The following is a 19,666-nucleotide window of genomic DNA, read 5'->3' as shown; positions in this document are numbered from 1 at the left end:
CGATAGCAGCGCAAGCATACTGATGACAACTAGCAATGACGTCAGAGCTGTTGACGTCATATTCGCGTCATCGGTGCTTCCCCAGCCCATCAGGCAACGACTAACGATGTTCAAAAAAGTGAACATGTTCAGATTCACATCATTGCCTTCTGGTGAATAATTAAAATAATAAATGTTATAAGTTATTATAAATTAAAAGACATAAACAGTTTGATCATTTATAAACTTAAAAAATTGATGATGATCAAGAAGGCTAACATTTTTCGATTCAGATCGCTGCCTTATAGTGAAATTAATCTAATAATTCCATTAAGTTAATATTTACTAAAGTCATAATATACTTTGTTTTATTCATAAACAGAAGCTTTTACTTCTTTTTTTTCTAAAAACTTGCACCGAAGCTAATACTTATGCAAATTAATAGATCTAAATAAACATTTAAATGCTCAAACTTTAGGAACTTTAAGTATAACTTCAAACATGTTTCATAAAGAAATCCTATTCTTGGTCTGTTTGTAACTTGACCTAAATTACAGATTCTCAGTACAATGTCGACGCTGTAGCTGAGTTTTTCGACGGAAGTTTCCAGAGAAGAACAATAGAGTTCAACACTCTTGAAAGTAAATTAACACTTCAGTAATATTTTTTGTTTTTTCTTGGTTATTAAAGAAATTTTTTTTTTGATTGATGTTTCAAAGTTGGCAGACTAGTTTATATTATTCTTAAGTAATGAATACTTCATAAACATTTTGTCAAATGACCAAACTTACACATTAAATAATTATAGATTTTTCAACAAAACATCTTTAGGTCTGTTTATATAACTGTAGGTGAGATTCCAACAACTCAAACGCCCACCACGGAGCTGCCAACAACAGAAACGTCAGAAACCACTTTTGATTATGACGTCACAACCAAGATGACCGTCACTCCCGCCCCGTTCTCCTTCTTGTTGCGCGAAGTGACGTCATCGATGGTTGAAATTTACCTGAAGTCGAGTGATGACGTCATGAGGTACGTTGTCAAGCTGGCGATGAGTGATGACGTCAATGACGAAAGAAAGGAGATCGTGATCGGCAGGGAGAGAGAGGAGATGCTCTTCCAACTTACTATGCTACCCGGAGGTTTGTTAAAATATTTATTTATTATCAAAACTCTAATACAATTATTGGGAATTTTTATAACAATCTATTAGTTTTTAGAAATTTTATTATCTCTTAAGCGTTATAAGAACAATACTAAATAGTTTAAGGAGTTTAACGTACCTTTTGTTTTTCATTGAAGTAACAAACACTTTAGGTATTGAATAACTTTTATTCTTAAATTTAAAAGACTAATACTTTTTTTACGTTTTTATTATGAAATAAAAATCAGACAGAAGTTGATTTTCTATTTATTCAGACACATCATACGAGCTCACAATAGACGCAGTAATGAAGGACGGATCAGTTATTTCTAACAGCGTCTTCTTCAGAACTCTTACACCAGGTAAGTTGTTAAATATGTTTATGATTCTCATTATACATAGATTTGTTATAGTTAGTTAATAGATTTTTTTTGGCGTCATCATTCACAAAAACAACAGCGACTCCAAAACATTTTTCATATATTATCAGTTTTATATATTATTAGTTATATTCTTTTTGCAGCTCATACGTACTTAAACCAACCAATGATTACTTTTTCTAGATATTTTAAAACGAAAAATAAAATAAGCATAAACATAAGCATGCATTCTTTCAAAGTATTTTAAATTATCAAATACATTAAATTATACTTTGCTTACAACTAAAAAAAATCAAAAAACTTTTCACCACAAAGCAAGGCACTCAATCTCCGGTAACTTTAAAATAAATAAACACTTATTATCAAGTAATAATAATTAATATGAAAACAATGTAAATAAATAAACTCCACACAGAAACAACTTTCACTACCGAAGAAACAACTCCGTCCCCTGTAACATTCCCAGTCGAGTTCCAGTTCACAAAGAGCAACGTGACGTCATCAAGCGTGGTGTTCACACTCAAGTCATCCAATCAGGTAGACAGCTACGAGTTGTACTTGTACAAACTTCCAAGCAATGTTCCGAAGGTGTTCAAAGTTCCAAAGAGCGCCGGTTCAATGGAGCTCTTGTTCAACAATCTTCCTTCTGGTTTGTTAACTTGTGTTGAAAGTTACTTAAAAGTATCCATTGTTTTAATTGGTTGTGTAAACATGATTTAAAACTTGAAAAACTTCACTGTGATCCTTATTTTTTAAGCATATTCCATATCTCATTTTAATTTTATAACTTTATGTCTGTCTCGTTGTTTTATGTTGTTTTAATATTTGTAGCTTGTTGTCTATTAAGTAGTCTTCTAGTTAAAAAATTCAAAAATTCATTTACATAGAGCATTTTAAGATTTAATCTTAATCAATTTATTTAATAGTTGTATAGTTTGTATAAATTAGTATTGTATATTAAATGTTGTTGTAGTGCTATCTTAATACTTTAACTATGTACGATAGATAGTATTTGTATACAACTTTAATTTGCTTATGCTTACAGATACAAGATACATGATGTCTGGAAGAGCTCTTTCAAATGGAAGACTTTTAATATCCAGAAACATTGCATTCAAAACTGAAGGTATTTTATTTCAATTTCTTTTTTTTTCTGCGTAACAATACAGCACGTATTATGCTGCTTCAGCTGTGTATTTTTGCAAATTTTTCATTGAATAAAGATTGAAAAGTGAATTATTAAAGTGTTCATAATTTATCACGATTAATTCGATTTACCAAGCATTGTCACTTTAAGTTGTTTACAAGCACAAAATTTTCATCCGAGAACGTTTTTTAAAACAATCATTATAATAGAACACATTGAAATTACTCTTAAAGCATTACGTATGTTAAAATCAAAGAAATTATTAGCAAGTTATTATCATATATATTAAATATTCAAAACTTTAATCACAGTTCTTTTGATTTGTTTAAATAAATCAAACTGATTTGTTTATGATTGATATGTCACTCCTGATATTGAATGAGCTTCAAAAGGCCGTTTGTATGTTGTTTTAAAATCTGGATTGAAGAAGAAAAAAGCTTCTTAACCAAGCATTGACAGAAAGTAAAGCTTGTTTAATGTCGTTACAAAATTACCTGCTTTTCAAGGTAGCCATTGTTTTTGCGTTTTAACTCTTGAAAGAGCTAACCAGAGTATAAAAAATCGAATGAATATTGCACGAGGCTGTTTAAAGTTTAAGAAGCATGGACTTAATACTGTTTTGAAATATGTTTCAACTAGAAAACATTATACAGAATCACCAAAATCAACTGAAAGTGCACCAGTAGAAACAACAGAAGTGTCTGAAAAGCAATACTCAACTACAATGAAAACTATTTTAGCAACAGACCTCCAAACTCTAATAAACAACATAACAGACTTGATAGGGAGCAGAAAACCTGAATCAACTACTGATGAAATGCCTAGCAGTAATGAGCAGTTCTTGCTGTGGAACTTGGGAGAAGCATTGAAGACTATAAAGAAAACTCTTGCAAGAGAGGAAACAACTCAAGCTCACACAACAGAAGCTGAAACAACTCAATCCACTAATAGTCAAGATATTACACCTACAGCAGATGAAGCGACAACTGATAAACTTTTTTTCACTGCAGATCAAGATACGACTCGTAAGAGCACTACTGTAAAGACTCCCACTACTAAACCTGTATCCGCAACAAGTTTTGACACCACAGTCGACGCAACAACTAAACAGTCAATCAAAGATAAGCTTTTCGGACTTTTGTGGAATTTGGCTCAGAACATTATTTCATCAGGAGCAACTACTGCTAAGCCTGAACTCACAACAAGCTCTGTGACGACCGAACCTTCAAGCACAGCTACTCGGGAAATTACTGAATCCGAAACCACTACTGCTGATCCAGAATCAACCACAAGTGTTAAAGAAGCTTCCACTCTAGCCACTGAGTCCAAAACCAAACCCACGTCTTTTGACATTAGCGAGGCATCTACCGTTGTCACGGAAATATACAAAACTGTTCAGAAGTTTAAAGAAACAAACACCAAAATAACTGATCTCGATTTGGATTCAGACATGGACTTTGACTACGATTTGGAAGAAGTGATGAATATTTTGTGGAATCTTTTCGACAAAGCTAAATCTACAACAGTAGCTGCAGAAACTTCATCCACTGAAGCAGTTACTAAAGAAATAAAAACTTCTACTGAGGAAGTTACTTCAAAGCAAGCAATTGTAGAGACTACCGTAGTAGACTCTCTGGAAGAGACAACAGAAGGTTCCGGCTTTTACTCTACAAAGGCTGCTGAAGAACTATCTACTAAACTGAATGCTGAACCTACTGAAGAAATTACAACGGAAGGTTCTGGTTTTTATGCTACGACTGGAATTGAAGAAAAAGACAGCCTTTCAGAGGAAAGCACAACTTTCTATGACGACACTACAACTGAACCTGACCGAATGACAACTAGAGAAATGTCAACTGCTAGTAAAGAAACGACTGTTGCCTTTAAAACAGCCAAACCAATGACTGAAGAAGGTTCTAGAACAGTAATCACTTCACTCGAAAAGGGCACTCAAAATTTCGCTTCAAATTTCAGTGATTTCATGGAAATTTTGTGGAACTTGTTTGCAACTAAAACTACAACTGAACCGCAAACTTCAACTTCAAAAATGACAACTCAGCAACAAACGACCTCGACTGAACAAACCACGATAATATTCACAAGTAAAATGATTAATATAACGCACGTTGATCTTTTATTTCGGAGAAAAAAAAATCAAACCTTTAACGGCTGTTTAAGATAGAACTGATTAAAATAAACCTGTTAAAACCATGTTTTGATTGTCAAACTTATTTAATCCAGAAAATTTTCAAAATAAACTACTTTAAATAATAGAAAATATCAGATATCATTGATTTAAAAAAAAGTTTAACTTTAAAACTGAATCCCCTAAACTATTTAGTTAACTATTAAACTTATTCAATTTTCACCAGTCGGAGGAAATGACACTGTAACACAAACGATGCCATCAACAACGATCGAGATGACAACAGCACCACTATCAGATGGTTTCAGCTTCGAAATCGAGCAAGTAACCGATGTATCAGCAACACTGGTCATACTGGGCGGTAGCAGGGTTGTCAAATATGACGTGTTCATTCAGAGTCCCTCGCAATTAGTGAGGAACATGACTGTCGAAAGGATGAGTGGAACTACGCAAGTTGAGATCGACAACCTCGAACAAGGTAATAATATTTAAACTTGGTTAAATTTTAGAATAGTTTTTGCTTTTATTTGATATATGTAAATTTTTATATTACTAATTTTTTTATTACCAAACAATTACTAATAAAAACACACTGTATATCATTAAAAAAAATAAAACTAAAAAGTTAAATAAAAGTTCTAATAAAAAAAAACTGTTATAGCTTTTATGTTTAAAATCTTAGAATTAATGTAAACAAGACTTATATTTTTACAATTACGTATTTTAATCAGATTCTAGCTACTTTGTATTGGTCAGAGCAACGGACAATAACGGAAACGTGGATACTAAAGCTAAGCCTTTCAAGACAGGTGAAAATAGTTTAAAACTTCTTTCTTTAAACTTTTAAGGATTTTGTTTTTTAAGTAAAGTAGCCAATAAAACAGTAAGATTAAATTAGTTATACTCAAATAAATGTTTTACAATAAAAGTAAAATTTCGTACCAAAATTAAGGTTAAACTTAATAGAGCCTCGTCAATTTACATTCATAAACATAAAAGTCTAAAACAACTCAACAGCTTCTCGAAAAACAACGACCACCGCACAACCAACCACAGTCGACCACACGACCGTCTACGTCACAGAAGATGACGTGACCATGGTGGTGTATGACGTCACAAGCACTAGTGTGAGGATGCGTATCACTTCCACTGATGACGTCATCAGCTACATGGTGTCAATAACTGACGGGGAGAATGTTGTTGTTGACAGGAGGTTCGTAAGCAGGAAGGCGAAGGAAGAATTCGTTGATTTCGAAGGACTCTTTGCTGGTGAGTTATATCAAAATTTTGATAACAAGTTATTTGGTGCGGTTTTTAATTATTCTACTTATATAAAAGGCAAGAGTTTTGGCTGTTATTTAAAATAACTTTTGAAAAGCTAAAAAATTTATAATATTTATTTGGCACTAAGAAGTTCATTTGCATTTGAAAATATGTGTTTAGTTATAAACTGTAAATCGTTAATGTCCTGTATTTCTTTATAGTTTTATTATTCATTCATAAATAACTTTAACAGACAAGGAGTACATTGTGAGAGTCGGAGTTGTAATGAGCGACAAATCATTTAAGAAACAAGAAGTTCACTTCAGAACAACTGGTAAGTTTTAACACAAAAATCTTGAAAAATTTAAGTTCTTTTACTACAAAATAAAAATGACTATGTGCGTTCAAAAGTTCAAAATAAAAGCTTTGAAAATAAGCTTCGTCATTTGAGTTACTACAATAGCATAAACTTTAAATCAAAATTTTTATACAACTTAGAACAACTTTAAGATTAATAGATACAAGTAATTATTAAATTATATTTAAACTCACAATAAATTAAATAAAGTATAAGTAAAAGAGTAAAAAGAACATTAAATATTTAATTCTCTTAGCAACTAAATAAACTTCCACCAACAGAAGAATATTTTGACAACAACTTCTTATAAATATTTAATTGTAAAACAATTTTATGTATACAACATAACTAAAATAACAAAATTAACATAAATATTGAACTGCCTTAAACTAGGTAGAATATGATTTAACAAAGACTTACAACACATAACAAACTAATAACCCCCATTAAAAACAAACAGAAGAATACGTGGACGACAAGTTCTCAGTCGAAACAACAATCGATGACGTCACCGCGTTTGTGACGCTAGATGGCGGTGAAGATCTGTACTACTACCAATTGATGCTGTTCGCCGATGACGTCATATTCCCATACGTCACTTTCGCGCCAAAAGAAGAGAACAAGACGAGAGTCGTCATCACCAAGCTTCCTAAAGGTTGGTTTATTAACTATTGATTACTAGTAAATACGAATAACTACAAATCGCTTTATACTTTGGTTTGTCAAGTTAAATGCACAATTGTCTTGCTAACAAGTTTACCTTATACGTAAAGGACGTTAAAAAATTCATGATTAATTTAGTATTTAGTAGCTTATAAATTAAAAACACAAGCTTTAAATTTTTTTTTTAATAAACATAGTATGAAATAGTTTTTAGTTTTTTTATGCTTGAAACGTTGTGTTAAAATATAAAATATAAATTCTAATTAGTTTAACTTTTTCAGCTACCAAATTCGAAGTTAGAGTCAGAGGTTTTGTATCTGATGGTTCTGCAAGTTCTAGCCAAATTTCATTCTTTGAGACTACAGGTAAATAATTTGCATATAAATAGTAGTGGAAAAAGGAGTTCTTAAAAATAGTTTAAAATAAAACTTTTTCCTGATACTTAGCAATACATAAAGAAGTTTTCCATATAATTCAAATTGGAACGCTTTAAAAATTCAGAACAACAATAATTGTGCGTTGACTTTTTGAGCTACAAATTAAGTACACAATTACTATCAAGTTACAAGTGTATTATAGTATAAGCAAAAAGATAGTTTGTTTTTTACTGTAAATTAAATTTAGTTACTTAAACTCATACTATAAATAAACTATGAAACAAAACTAACTAGATATAATTTACTTAATAAAATAATTAGCAGATATTAAAAAAACAATACAAGTCATTGTTTAGTATTTAACAAGTAAACTATTTCGTGCAACAATTAAACAATTTATTCTTAACATATTTTGCTTAGAAAGTTTAAAGTTCGTTTAAGCTTGTTTTTATGTTAAGTCAAGTTAGTAGTATGTAAATCTAATAGGGTCACACCCTTTATAGTGAAAACATCCTGATTAAGATAAATTTGTTTTTAGTAATTTCATATATCAAAAATTTAAAACGTCAACACAAGATTTATATAAGTTGAAGTTTTTAAAGAAAACTTAAAAACTTTAAAACTTTTAAATCCAAATAAATTAAATTCCTATACTTAAAATAGCAGGCGTATTTTTTTGTAAATATTTTAAAAAACCAATATGAAGTTGGTTTTTAATGTAAAACTAAAATTATAAGTTTCAGTAAATAAACCTCCTTATTATCTAACTCCAAAACTTTCTTAAACTTGCCTTGACTTTTTTCATTAATAAAATATGTCTCTTTAGTTCATAAAACTACAGTCATTATTTTGAAACCTTTAAAATTTTAACTTTTATATTTACTTGAAGTACTAAATTATAGTTTACAAACTTACTAGTTTACAAGTAAAAAAAAACAATAACAAAAACTATAATTCATTTATAAAACTGCTTTACATATACTTAAATTAAGAAAATAATTTAAGTATAAAAACGTGTGTTGTGGTATTTGCAAGATAAATTAAAACATGTAAAGTTTGCAAGATAAATTAAAACATGAAAAGTTTGCAAGATATATTAAATAATGTAAAGCTTGCCTTGCCACACCCTGGTTTTATAAAAACTTTTAAAGTTTATAATCAATGTAAAGCAAAAAGAAACTTGACGTTAAGAGAACTCAAATATGTTTAAAAGTTAAAAGTTATTGGAAATTAATTTCCTAAGATAGAACAACTTACTCGAAAATTTGTATAAATAAACTACTGATTACTTTAACAGCGGTAGATTACTTGTTAAACTGTTAAGAAAATATCTTAAGCACTTTTTTTTAATTCTGAGTAAATAAAAGTGTAAAAAATTTCAAACTAAATAAATTACTTTTTCTTGATGAACAACTCGATGAAGTCTAGTTAAACAAACATATATTAAGTTTTGATAACTACAAATCACAGCTATGAATCAAAAATCAATTTTGTTTAAATAAAACAATTCATCTCGATTTTCAGGAACTGATGACCAGAAGTCACTTGATGGCACCGTTTTCGAAAACTTCCCCACCGGAAGTCAGGTTGTCATGACAACCGAAACACCCGACTCATTCACGACACCAAGCGTCGAAATTACCACCTCTGAAGACGGATTGGAGGGCATATTCGACTTCAAGGTGACCAGAGCTAGCGAGTCCAGGTTTGATAATGGTTCAGTTTTTTTTTTGGTAGGAAAACTAGAAAATGTTTTCATACGTCTCTTTACATAGTTTACTTGTAATCATAATTATTGTAAATTTTTCATTGTCTTAATTTATAACAAATTTTCAGATAGTTCTTATAATACGAAAACTGATAGGTTCAAATATCTCTAATTCTTTACTTTTTTTATTTTCTTTAAGTACTCAACTTTTGAATTTCGGCAGTTTCGAGATGGCATTCATGGGAGGAAACAAGGTTCAAATGTACGAGGTCCAACTGTACCACAACTCTTCGGTACCCCACGTGGTCTACTTGCCAAGGACAGGGGCTGTTACCATGGCAACCGTGGAACCGCTTGAATCAGGTTGAAAATTAACAGTAGATTGGATTTATTTACTTAATTTTTTAGAAAACTACTACCTTAAAAATTTTAAAGTTCTATAATGTCTATAATAGACACCAAATTACATTTAAAACAATAAGTTTTTGTCCTATGAAAAAGACTTCAGCAAGATTACCTAGTTGTTCAATATTATTTTATTTGTTGTTTAGATATCAAAAGATAATATTTTAAAAATAGCCAACTTAAAAATAAAACTTACACCATTAATAAGTGTTAAATGTTATAGTTAGTAACTACAGCTATATGACACGACAATATACTAAAATGATTCTCATTTTAGGTACCAACTACAGAGTGATGGTTAGAGCTTTAATGGTTGATGGAACTTCTGTTTCAAGACAGCAATTTTTCGAGACCTCAGAAGCAGGTAGAAATATGTTTGTTATTTTAACAATGTTTTTAAGATGTTATTTGACATAAACTAAAAAACAAAGCTTTTATAAAAAGCTGAAAAAAAAGTTATAAGAAAACAAACCTCAAAATACGATCTAACAAAACCAATTTTTTCAACAGAAGAAACCGAACCGACCACTGCACCGGTCACAATCACCCCATCGACCCAGCAATCCACCAAAATGATCACCGTCCAAGTGATGAGGGTCGCGTCAGAGGAAGCCGACGTCGTCGTGTTCACTTCCGATGACGTCACGTCGTTTGACGTCATGCTGTACAAAGATGACGTCACCGTGCCGAGCGTCACGTCGTACAGGAGGGTGGCTCCTGTCGTTAAAAAGACACTTTCTCCATTGAGACCTGGTGAGTAAACTATATATATATATATATACATATTACTGTTTAATTCAAAACAAGATTTTAGATATTTAATTATGTTTTTTTAGTTGAAAAAATGATATTTTAATTAAGTAACATATTAGTAATTTTGCCTTTTGAAGTGTCATTTTTGTAGTTTAAGTATCGATTAAGCTTGTTTGTTTCTTGAACCAAAACTTATGTAGTATTTGTAAATTGTTTGGTTTAGGTAATTAAAAAAAACCCATTAGATTTTAGAATTCAAACAAAGTTATAGTTGTAACTAAATTCATAAGAGGCTTAAATTAGACATTTGGGTTTTACTTTTGAATTTATTAAAAAATTTTACAATTATTTTTTATAACAACTATACTTCATAAAAAATTAAAGATCGCACTTTAATAATAAAAACACGTAAAAAAGTTACCACTTTATATAATCTAGCAAAATTTAAAATCGTAACGTTTTATTTTTGAAGAAACAGTCGAAAAAAATTTAAGTAAAGCAAAGTAGAAAAAAAAGTTGTTAAAGTTTAAGAGAATATAAAATCTGCAAAAATACCAACGCATAGTTTAAATTCTCGTTAAAGAGTTTTATATTGCCTAGAGACTTTTATATGCGGTGTTTTATGTAATTAAGTACAAATTATAGGTACACCAAATTTCAAAATACATGAAAAGTTTTGCTAAAGTTTGTGTCGTTTACCACAAATTTAATGAGTTTTAAATATCAACTTTTGTGTAAACATCCGGTAGAAATGGTTTTTTATTAAAATATTTTGTCAACTACTTGAGAGCTTTTGTAACAATATTGTTTAAATATGCTTATAAATCATTAAATTGAATAAGTATTTAATAACTTTTTTATAACATTTTTTTCTTTACCTAGCTAATGTATAATCAACAGTTTACTCAAAATAAGCCATAATGTAACATTATATCAAAAGCTAGTTAATTAAATAATATTATTGTCAATTCTATGTAGAAAACGTATTTTTTGTTGAAATAAGTATTTATGAAGTTTATTTAAGTAAGTTAGATTTATAAAAATTTTTTGATGAACTATAAACTGTTATTTAGATAAGACCAAAACTTAAATTTTAAAGAATTATTTGAGTACTAAAGTTTAATTTTGTATATCCAATAATATTAGCACAAAACTAAAAAAGAACATCTTAACTAAACCTCACATTGTAACAGGTTCCCGGTACACGATATTCGTGCGAGCTTACTTGAAAGACGGAAGCGTGTTTATGAGCAAGGAGAGCTCGTCATTCGAATCAAAACAAGCCATGTACACTCAGCAGGAAACGACCAGGCAACAAACCACAAGACCTACTAGTTTGTAATTGAATATACTTCTGAATTAGTGTAAAAAGTTGTTTCTAGATACTTACAAAGCTATCTGTTGTAATCTTTTTAAAACTATCTACAGATCTACAATTCTTGACTAATCGATTGATAAAAGTATAATAAGAAATAACAATTCTAAATTGACAAATTTTTGTTAGCTACATAGTTATTTAACTGTTAACAATGACATCTATCAACAGCTCAAGAACCCACTACAACACAATCCACAACAACCCAACTCCTCCAACTGTTCGAACCCTTCATTTTCAACGTTTCCTCATCAACCGCCCTGTTAGCAGTCTACTCCTCCGCAAATTTTGACAGTTTCCAACTCGAGTACTATCTGGGTGATTCCCCAGTTGTGATCAGGAAGTCAATGTTCCCAAGGCAGGGCAGGATCAGCCAGTTCGTCCTCGAACCCCTATTGCCAGGTTTGAGAGTTGTTTTTTTTAGTTAAAAAATTAGTACGAATGAAGAAACTTAATTTTGACGAGCTGCAAACAGTTTTATAGGTAGCTTTAGGATTTTTTTTAATTTGAAAATTTCTTTTTTAGAGTTTAGTTAAAACAAGCTTTTACTGCATTTTTTACAAAAAGTTTCCCACAATTATAAGCTTATTACTTTCGTATAATTATTTATCACATGCACAAGCTTTCGTTAAAACTAAACTTATATCAACGAAAAATTTTCAGGAACAAGCTATAAGCTGAAGGTGTACGCCATGGGCGACGAAACCTACGTCAGAGAACTCGACTTTGTCACAAACGGCGACGACGTCACACAAACAACTCAACAACCGCAAACCACGCCGTCTAGCGGACAGTTGGCTGTGCAGGTAACAGAAGTGACGCAAGATGGCGCCAGACTTGTCATTTTCTCCTCGGACGATGACGTAATGACATATGACGTCATGCTGTTCGAAGAAAGCAGCTACTTTCCCAACAGGAGATTTGTAACGAGGGACAGTGACGTCACAATGGTTTTGTTCGACGCGCTTTCGGCAGGTGAGATGGTATTTGTAAATTATAAGGTAAACATGAGAGTTTTTTATTGTCAGCCTGTCACGAGTAAAACAAAAAAATATTGTTTGATAAGCTTCGTATCAGAATCGAAAATTAATTTAGAGTTTATGCAAAAGTAACCCTTTTTATTCACTTTTACTCAGGAACGAAGTACACTGTTGAAGTGAGAAGCCTCCTCAGCGACAGGTCGGTTTCCATGACAACCGAAACCAGGTTCACCACTTTGAAGGACCGAAGCGTGACTGATGCACCTGATGACGTCACTACAAACATGATGGATATCAGGTAGCTTAAACAAAAAAAACACTCTTTAGATTTTAATTCAATCTAATTACCAAGAGTGATAGTAAAATATTTATACTTAAATACTGATCAATATTAAACATTTTGTAAAATTGTAAAATTTTCTATACATAAAACAACTTCGAACTCTTAATACTGGTGTGCAACAAAGTGCTAAACAGTTTAACACTGAGTGATTTCAATTATGTTTCCAATACATTATTGTTCTCTAATAATCAACAATTTTATTTGCTCAGATTCTTCGTCGACGTCACCGGTGTTGGAGAAAACGACGCGGACCTGATGATATTCGGCGGAAGTGACGTCACCAGGGTTGAAATGTTCGTCTATGACGTCATAGATGATCCCATGAGGGCTTTCCCCCGACCGGAGAGAGTGAGGATGTTGCAGGGACAGAACTTCGTTGACAAGACAATCTCGCAACTAAAATCTGGTGGGAAATAATTTTAGTTTCTCTTAAACAATGTAAAAAATAAATATTTTATGACAGCTTATAGTATTCCTAGTCATTGTTTAAGTCGAACTTCGAGAATGTACCAATTGTTAGATAACTTAATCAGATAATCATTTCTATGCAGCTATGTTATTTTCAAACCGAAAAAGTAAAACTATTTTTAGTTTAAAGACGTCAATATCAATAACTATTAACGTCAATTCAGGAACAACATACGAAATTGAAATAGTTGGGTATTTCACCGATTTCAGCAGAAAACAAATAAAATTGAATTTCACCACTGAGGGCGTAATTGAGGAAGATGACGTCACTACTGTGCAACCAACAACTCAAGTTGCAGAGATCGAGGTTTAAGTTTGTTTGTAAATTTGCATTTTTTTAAATGCTGAAATCGACGAAATTTATCAAGCTCTCTTAATGATTTTTTAGTATTGATTCTAACTTAATATTGATAATTAATTGAGATTTCAAAAATTTGAAAGTTTTAAGTTTACATTTAATTTCTAAAACAAAAGAAGCTTATAAGAACTAAAAAGTTGAGTGAATTTCTAAGAAGTTAGTTCATAAAATAAAATTTTTGAAAAACCATTTTAAGCTTGTAAATAACTTAAGATTATATTCGCCAAGTTTTAATACTGATCATAAATTGAGTAAGTCAAAGTTTGAAAGTTTTAAATTTACACTTAGATGTGCAGATTTCTTTCAGCTGACAAGAACTATAAAGTTGTCGTAAATTTCTAAGAAGATAATTTTTGTAAATGAAAATTTTGAAAAACCATCAGAAACTTTAGCTTATTCTGGCAAAGTTTTATTGAGCAATCTAAAAACAAAGCTATTGAAAATGACAAGAAAACTTTTAACTCGATCAGGCTATCCACTATATTTGGTTTTGTTTTATTCTAAATTATTTAAAACTGTATAATTTGAATCGTAATTGTTATTGTTAATAAAGTATGTCTTAAAGTTTATCGAAAACTTTTGATAAAAATTCAGTTCTCCATGCGCGTTGTCAACATTGGAATGAATGAAGCAACCTTATTGGCTGTCAGCGACGATCGCGTGGACCATTTCGATTTGTTCTTGTACAAGGGGGAAAACCCTCAACCGAACAAGATGAGCTTCAGAAGGAGGGACGAAGTAACCACCTTCGAGTTGAGGCCTCTAAATCATGGTTTGTGTAAAATTATTAGAAAATATATAAATGTTTTAAGAGTTTTTAATCAAATACAGCAATTTATGTATGTAAAGAAATGTCTCAAAATAATTGTATAATAGTACTTATTTTGATGTGATACAAAAACCCAATTTTTACTATTTTCACTAAAAACTTTTATCAATTATACTTATGGTTAGCTTGATTTTACTGAAGCTATTTAACAAAGAAGTTTACTACTTACTAAGACAACTTTATAAAGTCACTCTAAATATTTTTTGTAAAAGGTACTGACGAAAAAAATTGAAGTAATTTTTTGATAACTAAGTTCAGCTTTGCATTTTAAGGTTAAACTTTAATTTAAAGAAATTTCAGTTTACGTTTGTTCAAATTTAAAGTTGTTACTAATTCATTTTTGTTTGTTCAAAGGGTCAAGGTACCGTGTCGTATTGGTAGCAAACAAGTTTGATAAAACTTCAATGACAGTCATCCAGAACTTCACTACTGAATTTGATCCAGGTATTATGATGTTTTATTGATATATTTTGAAGTGCTTGCTTTGTAAATGATACTTTATATTACATATCATTATGTTATCAACCTTTTTTATAAAGTTCTTACAATGATTACTATTAGTTTTGTTTCGCAAAGTATTACGGTCATGGTTTTCTTTTATGATTTAAGGTTCAAAAAATAACAATTTGCATCCAGCGAAAATTATAACGAGCGCACTTGATTATTATAAATAGAATAATATATATTTTGTTTTCTACAAATAGAAATGACAACCATGGCCCAAACCACCATCGAACCGGAAACTACTTCCTCGTACTCATACGATGACGTCACAGTTGAAATCACTAGGGTGGAAACCAGCGAAGCGGAACTGATGGTCACCACGCCCGAGGGTTCGGCCACAACGTTCCAGGTGGCGTTGTTCAGCTCAGTTGCCACGCAACCGAACGTCATCACGGTTGCTAGGGTGGGAAGGGTGACCCCCGTCAAACTCGGACCTCTTGCTTCCGGTTGGTATTAGAATTTGTTAGGATGAAATATTTGAAGTTTTTTGTTTTTATTTATAAAGTTAAACAAGGATAACTGTAAAATAGCATTCTACTATTTGCTATGTGTTTGCGTAGTAAAAATTTATAACAGGTAAAAATTTCTACATTAAAGTCTTCAGAGAATAAATGTTTAACATTTTTACTTTGTGTTCATTTTTACTTAATATATGTTGGTTTTCATATAAACATTATCAAGTATTAATCATTTCAATTTTAGCTTAGGCTATTTAAGTTTGAACAACTTTAAACTCTTTTTATATTACTTTTTTAAACTTTCAATGTCGAGCGGTAGTACAGCTACTGGTTAAAGCGGTAAGTTTAGGCATTCAAAAAACTCTTATATTAAAAAACTGTCTTGCGCAATCGGAAGTACTGAAATATTTTCACGAAAATGTAATTAATGCGGTCAATATTGCGTAACGATATTGTTAAAAAGTTTTAAAAAAATAACATTTGTGTAAATATAAAGTATTTTCAATAAAATTTTTAAAAATAATGTTGAAGTGTCACTATATGGTAACAATGCTGCAAAGTATAAATTATAATAATCTTTAGTGAGTTGTGTTACTTGTTAAAGTGTTTTGTAATCTAAACACTTGTACTAGTTAAAGTAGAAAAAATTTGAAAGTAAAGTCAGTTATTGTTTAGTTACAAAGAAAGCAAATTTAATCAAGTTTATTTTATTGATACATTTTATGGAAACGTCAACTAGTATATATTTTAGTCTTTATCTTTTCCAGCTGTATATTTATATAACTTGTGAGATATAACAAGTTAAATATTTGATGATAACTTTATTATGCGTTAAAATTTTACCAAATTATTTTATTTAAAATGATTTTCGTATATAAAAAGTTCTTAAAAATAAAAAAACTTTTCTCAGGCACAAACTTCACTGCTTCAATTAAAGTAGCATTTATGGATGGAACTTTTATTGAAGAAAAAATATCATTTGCAACTGAAGCTGGTAGGTATTATGTATTTTACACAAGTTTTCGGAATGCTTTGAAACATTGATTCACAATATTTTATACACTAGAAAATTATTAACAACTTCTAATCCTGAAACTTATATGGATTTCATTTAAAAACTTAGTTATTATTTTCCAAGAAATGTAAATAAACGTCGAATAACTTAGAAATCATTAAGTCGTGGCTAATATAACAAAACATTTGGTTTGAACATAAGTAATATAAGTAACAAACTAGTGATAAGTAACAAACTTTTTACAGATGATTTTGAAATCATTAGAGTAGATGATGAAACTGCGTGTGTTAGAATCAGAAACAAAAAGGTTTTTTTTTTATTAAGTTTAATACTTGGTTTTAAAGTATACTATTTAGTAAATTACTTTTAGTATTTTGCACAAGTATACTTTGTGTAGTCTTCTGATTGTTTTTCTTTAATTTACGTGAATATTTTTGAAAAATTTTAGATACAAATTTATTTTCAGAACGCCAAAGAATCGTTCACAGTATCCATGGACAGAGCAAGTTTGAACTCATACGAAGGATTTTCCGACGACTTCCAAACATTGAACGCCATGCAAGGACCTTTCACGTTCGCTTGTTTCTATGACCTCAAACCTGGTAAATGATTATACTTATTTTTACAAATAGTAGTAACATAAGCTTGTTTATACCAACATACACCAAAATTTTCTTGTTAAAGTGTATACTGTGTTTGTATCTATTTAATACCAAAACTTAAGAATTTATCAACATCCATGAAACAAACATACTAAAGTTTAAATTACTTTTAAGAAAGTATGTTGCAGAATCTTGGCAAATACTTTAGAACGCTAGCTATCTACCATCATAAAACTAAAACAAAAACTTATGCTTTTTATTTCAGAACAAGAGTACAACTTCAATTTGGTTGCTAGAACTAACGGAATGGTCACAAAGAGAGCAGAAAAACAAGTCAGCACCATCGACTGTGAGTTTATTAAAAATAAGCAAAAACGTAAATAAAAATATTAAATACAAGTTTTCAACTGTATGTTAGATTTTTTGTAAGTTTTATTTTATTGTTGTTTTACAGTTTGCTTGCTTATAGATCATAATAGTTTTTCAATGTAAATTATACGTGCACTTATTTTCGTATGCAGAAATAAAGTTTTCAACATGTTTGTTTTTTTAAAGTTGATCCGAACGCAAGAAACATGGTAGAGTACACAGAAAATGATGAAAATAACAAATGGAGAGAACAATACAATAAGTGGAGGTAAAGTATAATAATTAATTACAGAGATATGTATAACTACACTCTAAAATGTTTCACTTAATAACTTACTAGTAAAAAATAAAAATTACTTAAAGTTTTTCAAAATTTTTACAGATTAGTTAGATCCATGATCGAAAATAACATTACACTTTTGAAATTGTAATTAAGAATTATTAAACTAAAGGAGAGATTTATATTTCTTGAGAAAAATTTGAAGTTTAAAATTATTCGCCTTCTTTATTAGATATCTAGTTGGTTACTTTTTTGCCGCCTTACTGGTTACTTGACAGCCCCAAATTTGGCGACATCGCCCTAATTTAACTTAATTGAAACAAAGTTAAACAAAACTATTTACAAGGTATTTTTCTATTTCTAATAGATTGCAAACATTCAACGTATGGGCGGTGTCCTTCGTCAAATACCAGATCCAACTGTCCACCGAACTCGACTTGACTCCCCAACCTGAAAGATGTCCACTAGAGGTCGTCAGACCTCATTGTGACGTCACATTGCAGCTGCACGTGGATTACAACGGATGCCTGTTCTTTGTATGCAACCAACCTAAGACTAAAGGTTTGGAATTAACTTATTTTTTTGTGTATTTAGTTTAATATTTTTATTACAAACTTCTATTCTTTGTATGCAACCAACCTACGACTAAGGTTTTTTAGTGTAGAAAATAAAAATTAAAAAAGTTTTAAGACTTTAGGTACCTTAATACTTTCAATTCAGTTTATTAAAAAAAAAAATTTAGATGTTTCTGAAAAAAAATAACACCATTGCTATAATTGTATTGTAAAAAATTATTTGAGTTTGAAAAAAAAGGTTTACAAAAATATTTTTAAAATCTAGTCGATTGTATTGATAAAAGATTTGTCTTTTATTTGTTTCCTCCTATTATTATACAATATTTAAATACAGCCTATTTTCGATACATTTAACTCTTAAAGACGAACTGAATGCTATTAAATATACATATTGTTAAAAAATACCGTTCATCCAAGTATTTTTAAAACTTTTAGGAGCGATTTTGGCAAGCGAGTTGAACGCGTACAAAGTCGACAACGAGATTTTCGCCGATTACCTGCTGCCTGAGTGGGAAAACCTGATGACAAAGTACAACAAGGAATCGTCCAAGGACGACTGAAGACAAACTTGACAGGAAAAAGAAGCGGTCTTGAGTAGCTCTTCCAAAAATATTTATTCTCTTATTAATTTCAGAACGAGCGTCTCGTCAACGGTACTTTTTTATATAAAAATGTGTTAAAGGTTTACGGTCGGGGCCGCAGTGCCAAGAACTTGCCTTTTTGTCCTTTGAGCTTTTATGATGGCCTCTAATGGTTATTAGAGCTCTGAAAAGTCCTAGTTGTTTAGTTGTGACGTCATAGCAAAACTTTAAATCGCTCTTTCAACGTTTATAAGTTTTATTTTAAATTTACTGTTTTTTAGTTAGATTCAATAACTTTACTTTTTGAAAGTATTCTTAGTATAGAACATGTTATGAGATTTTTTGTTTTTAACCTCAATAACTTCTATTTTAGCGCTTTTAAGTCTACCTAAAAACTGTACAATAAAAATACAAAACTATTATAAACATTCATCTAACAGCATTTTACTATATTTCAGTGTGTTTTACTTTTGTCATACTGTTATAAAATTTCAACAAATTTTATTTTTTTCGATTTCGTTAATACCTTATATTATTTAAAACTTAATTATCTTTAAAACATCGCTACTTTTTTGAATGTTTTTGTAATTTCCGGGCCAAAAG

General features: G+C 30.4%; 1 protein-coding gene across 2 annotated transcripts; it reads left to right on the top strand.

Moving 5' to 3' along the window:
* Position 1: 1 nt before the first annotated feature.
* LOC145842134 (uncharacterized) lies at positions 2–19,295 on the top strand. Of its 2 annotated transcripts, XM_082949523.1 has the most exons (32): positions 2–152; positions 537–620; positions 831–1,124; positions 1,402–1,488; positions 1,922–2,155; positions 2,552–2,632; positions 5,026–5,277; positions 5,531–5,608; positions 5,817–6,068; positions 6,316–6,396; positions 6,881–7,075; positions 7,365–7,448; positions 8,985–9,165; positions 9,392–9,531; positions 9,851–9,937; positions 10,084–10,326; positions 11,520–11,660; positions 11,873–12,103; positions 12,365–12,676; positions 12,838–12,979; positions 13,234–13,430; positions 13,657–13,799; positions 14,445–14,622; positions 15,034–15,123; positions 15,384–15,629; positions 16,552–16,635; positions 16,902–16,963; positions 17,123–17,258; positions 17,524–17,607; positions 17,814–17,895; positions 18,275–18,468; positions 18,918–19,295. In XM_082949523.1, exons 1-32 carry the CDS (start codon positions 23–25, stop codon positions 19,040–19,042), a joined length of 4,950 nt encoding a protein of 1,649 aa, XP_082805649.1. In that variant the 5' UTR covers positions 2–22; the 3' UTR covers positions 19,043–19,295. The 2 variants fall into 2 exon arrangements, with proteins under 2 accessions (XP_082805649.1, XP_082805650.1); XM_082949524.1 differs by lacking the exons at positions 2–152; positions 537–620; positions 831–1,124; ... (1 more) ...; positions 1,922–2,155; positions 2,552–2,632 and adding an exon at positions 4,632–4,755.
* Positions 19,296–19,666: the final 371 nt, after the last annotated feature.

The sequence above is a fragment of the Thalia democratica genome, chromosome 8 (genome assembly GCF_965202585.1).
Source record: "Thalia democratica chromosome 8, ktThaDemo2.hap1.1, whole genome shotgun sequence".
Classification (NCBI taxonomy): domain Eukaryota; kingdom Metazoa; phylum Chordata; class Thaliacea; order Salpida; family Salpidae; genus Thalia; species Thalia democratica.
Note: the sequence above shows the minus strand (reverse complement) of the source record. Positions and strands in the feature narration are given on the sequence as shown.

Coding starts and splice junctions, on each gene's coding strand:
- LOC145842134 (XM_082949523.1), top strand. CDS start 23: ATGACAACTAGCAATGACGTCAGAGCTGTTGACGTCATATTCGCGTCA. Junction 6,397..6,880: donor AGTTCACTTCAGAACAACTG/GTAAGTTTTAAC, acceptor AAAAACAAACAG/AAGAATACGTGGACGACAAG. Junction 16,964..17,122: donor TTAGAATCAGAAACAAAAAG/GTTTTTTTTTTA, acceptor ATTTATTTTCAG/AACGCCAAAGAATCGTTCAC.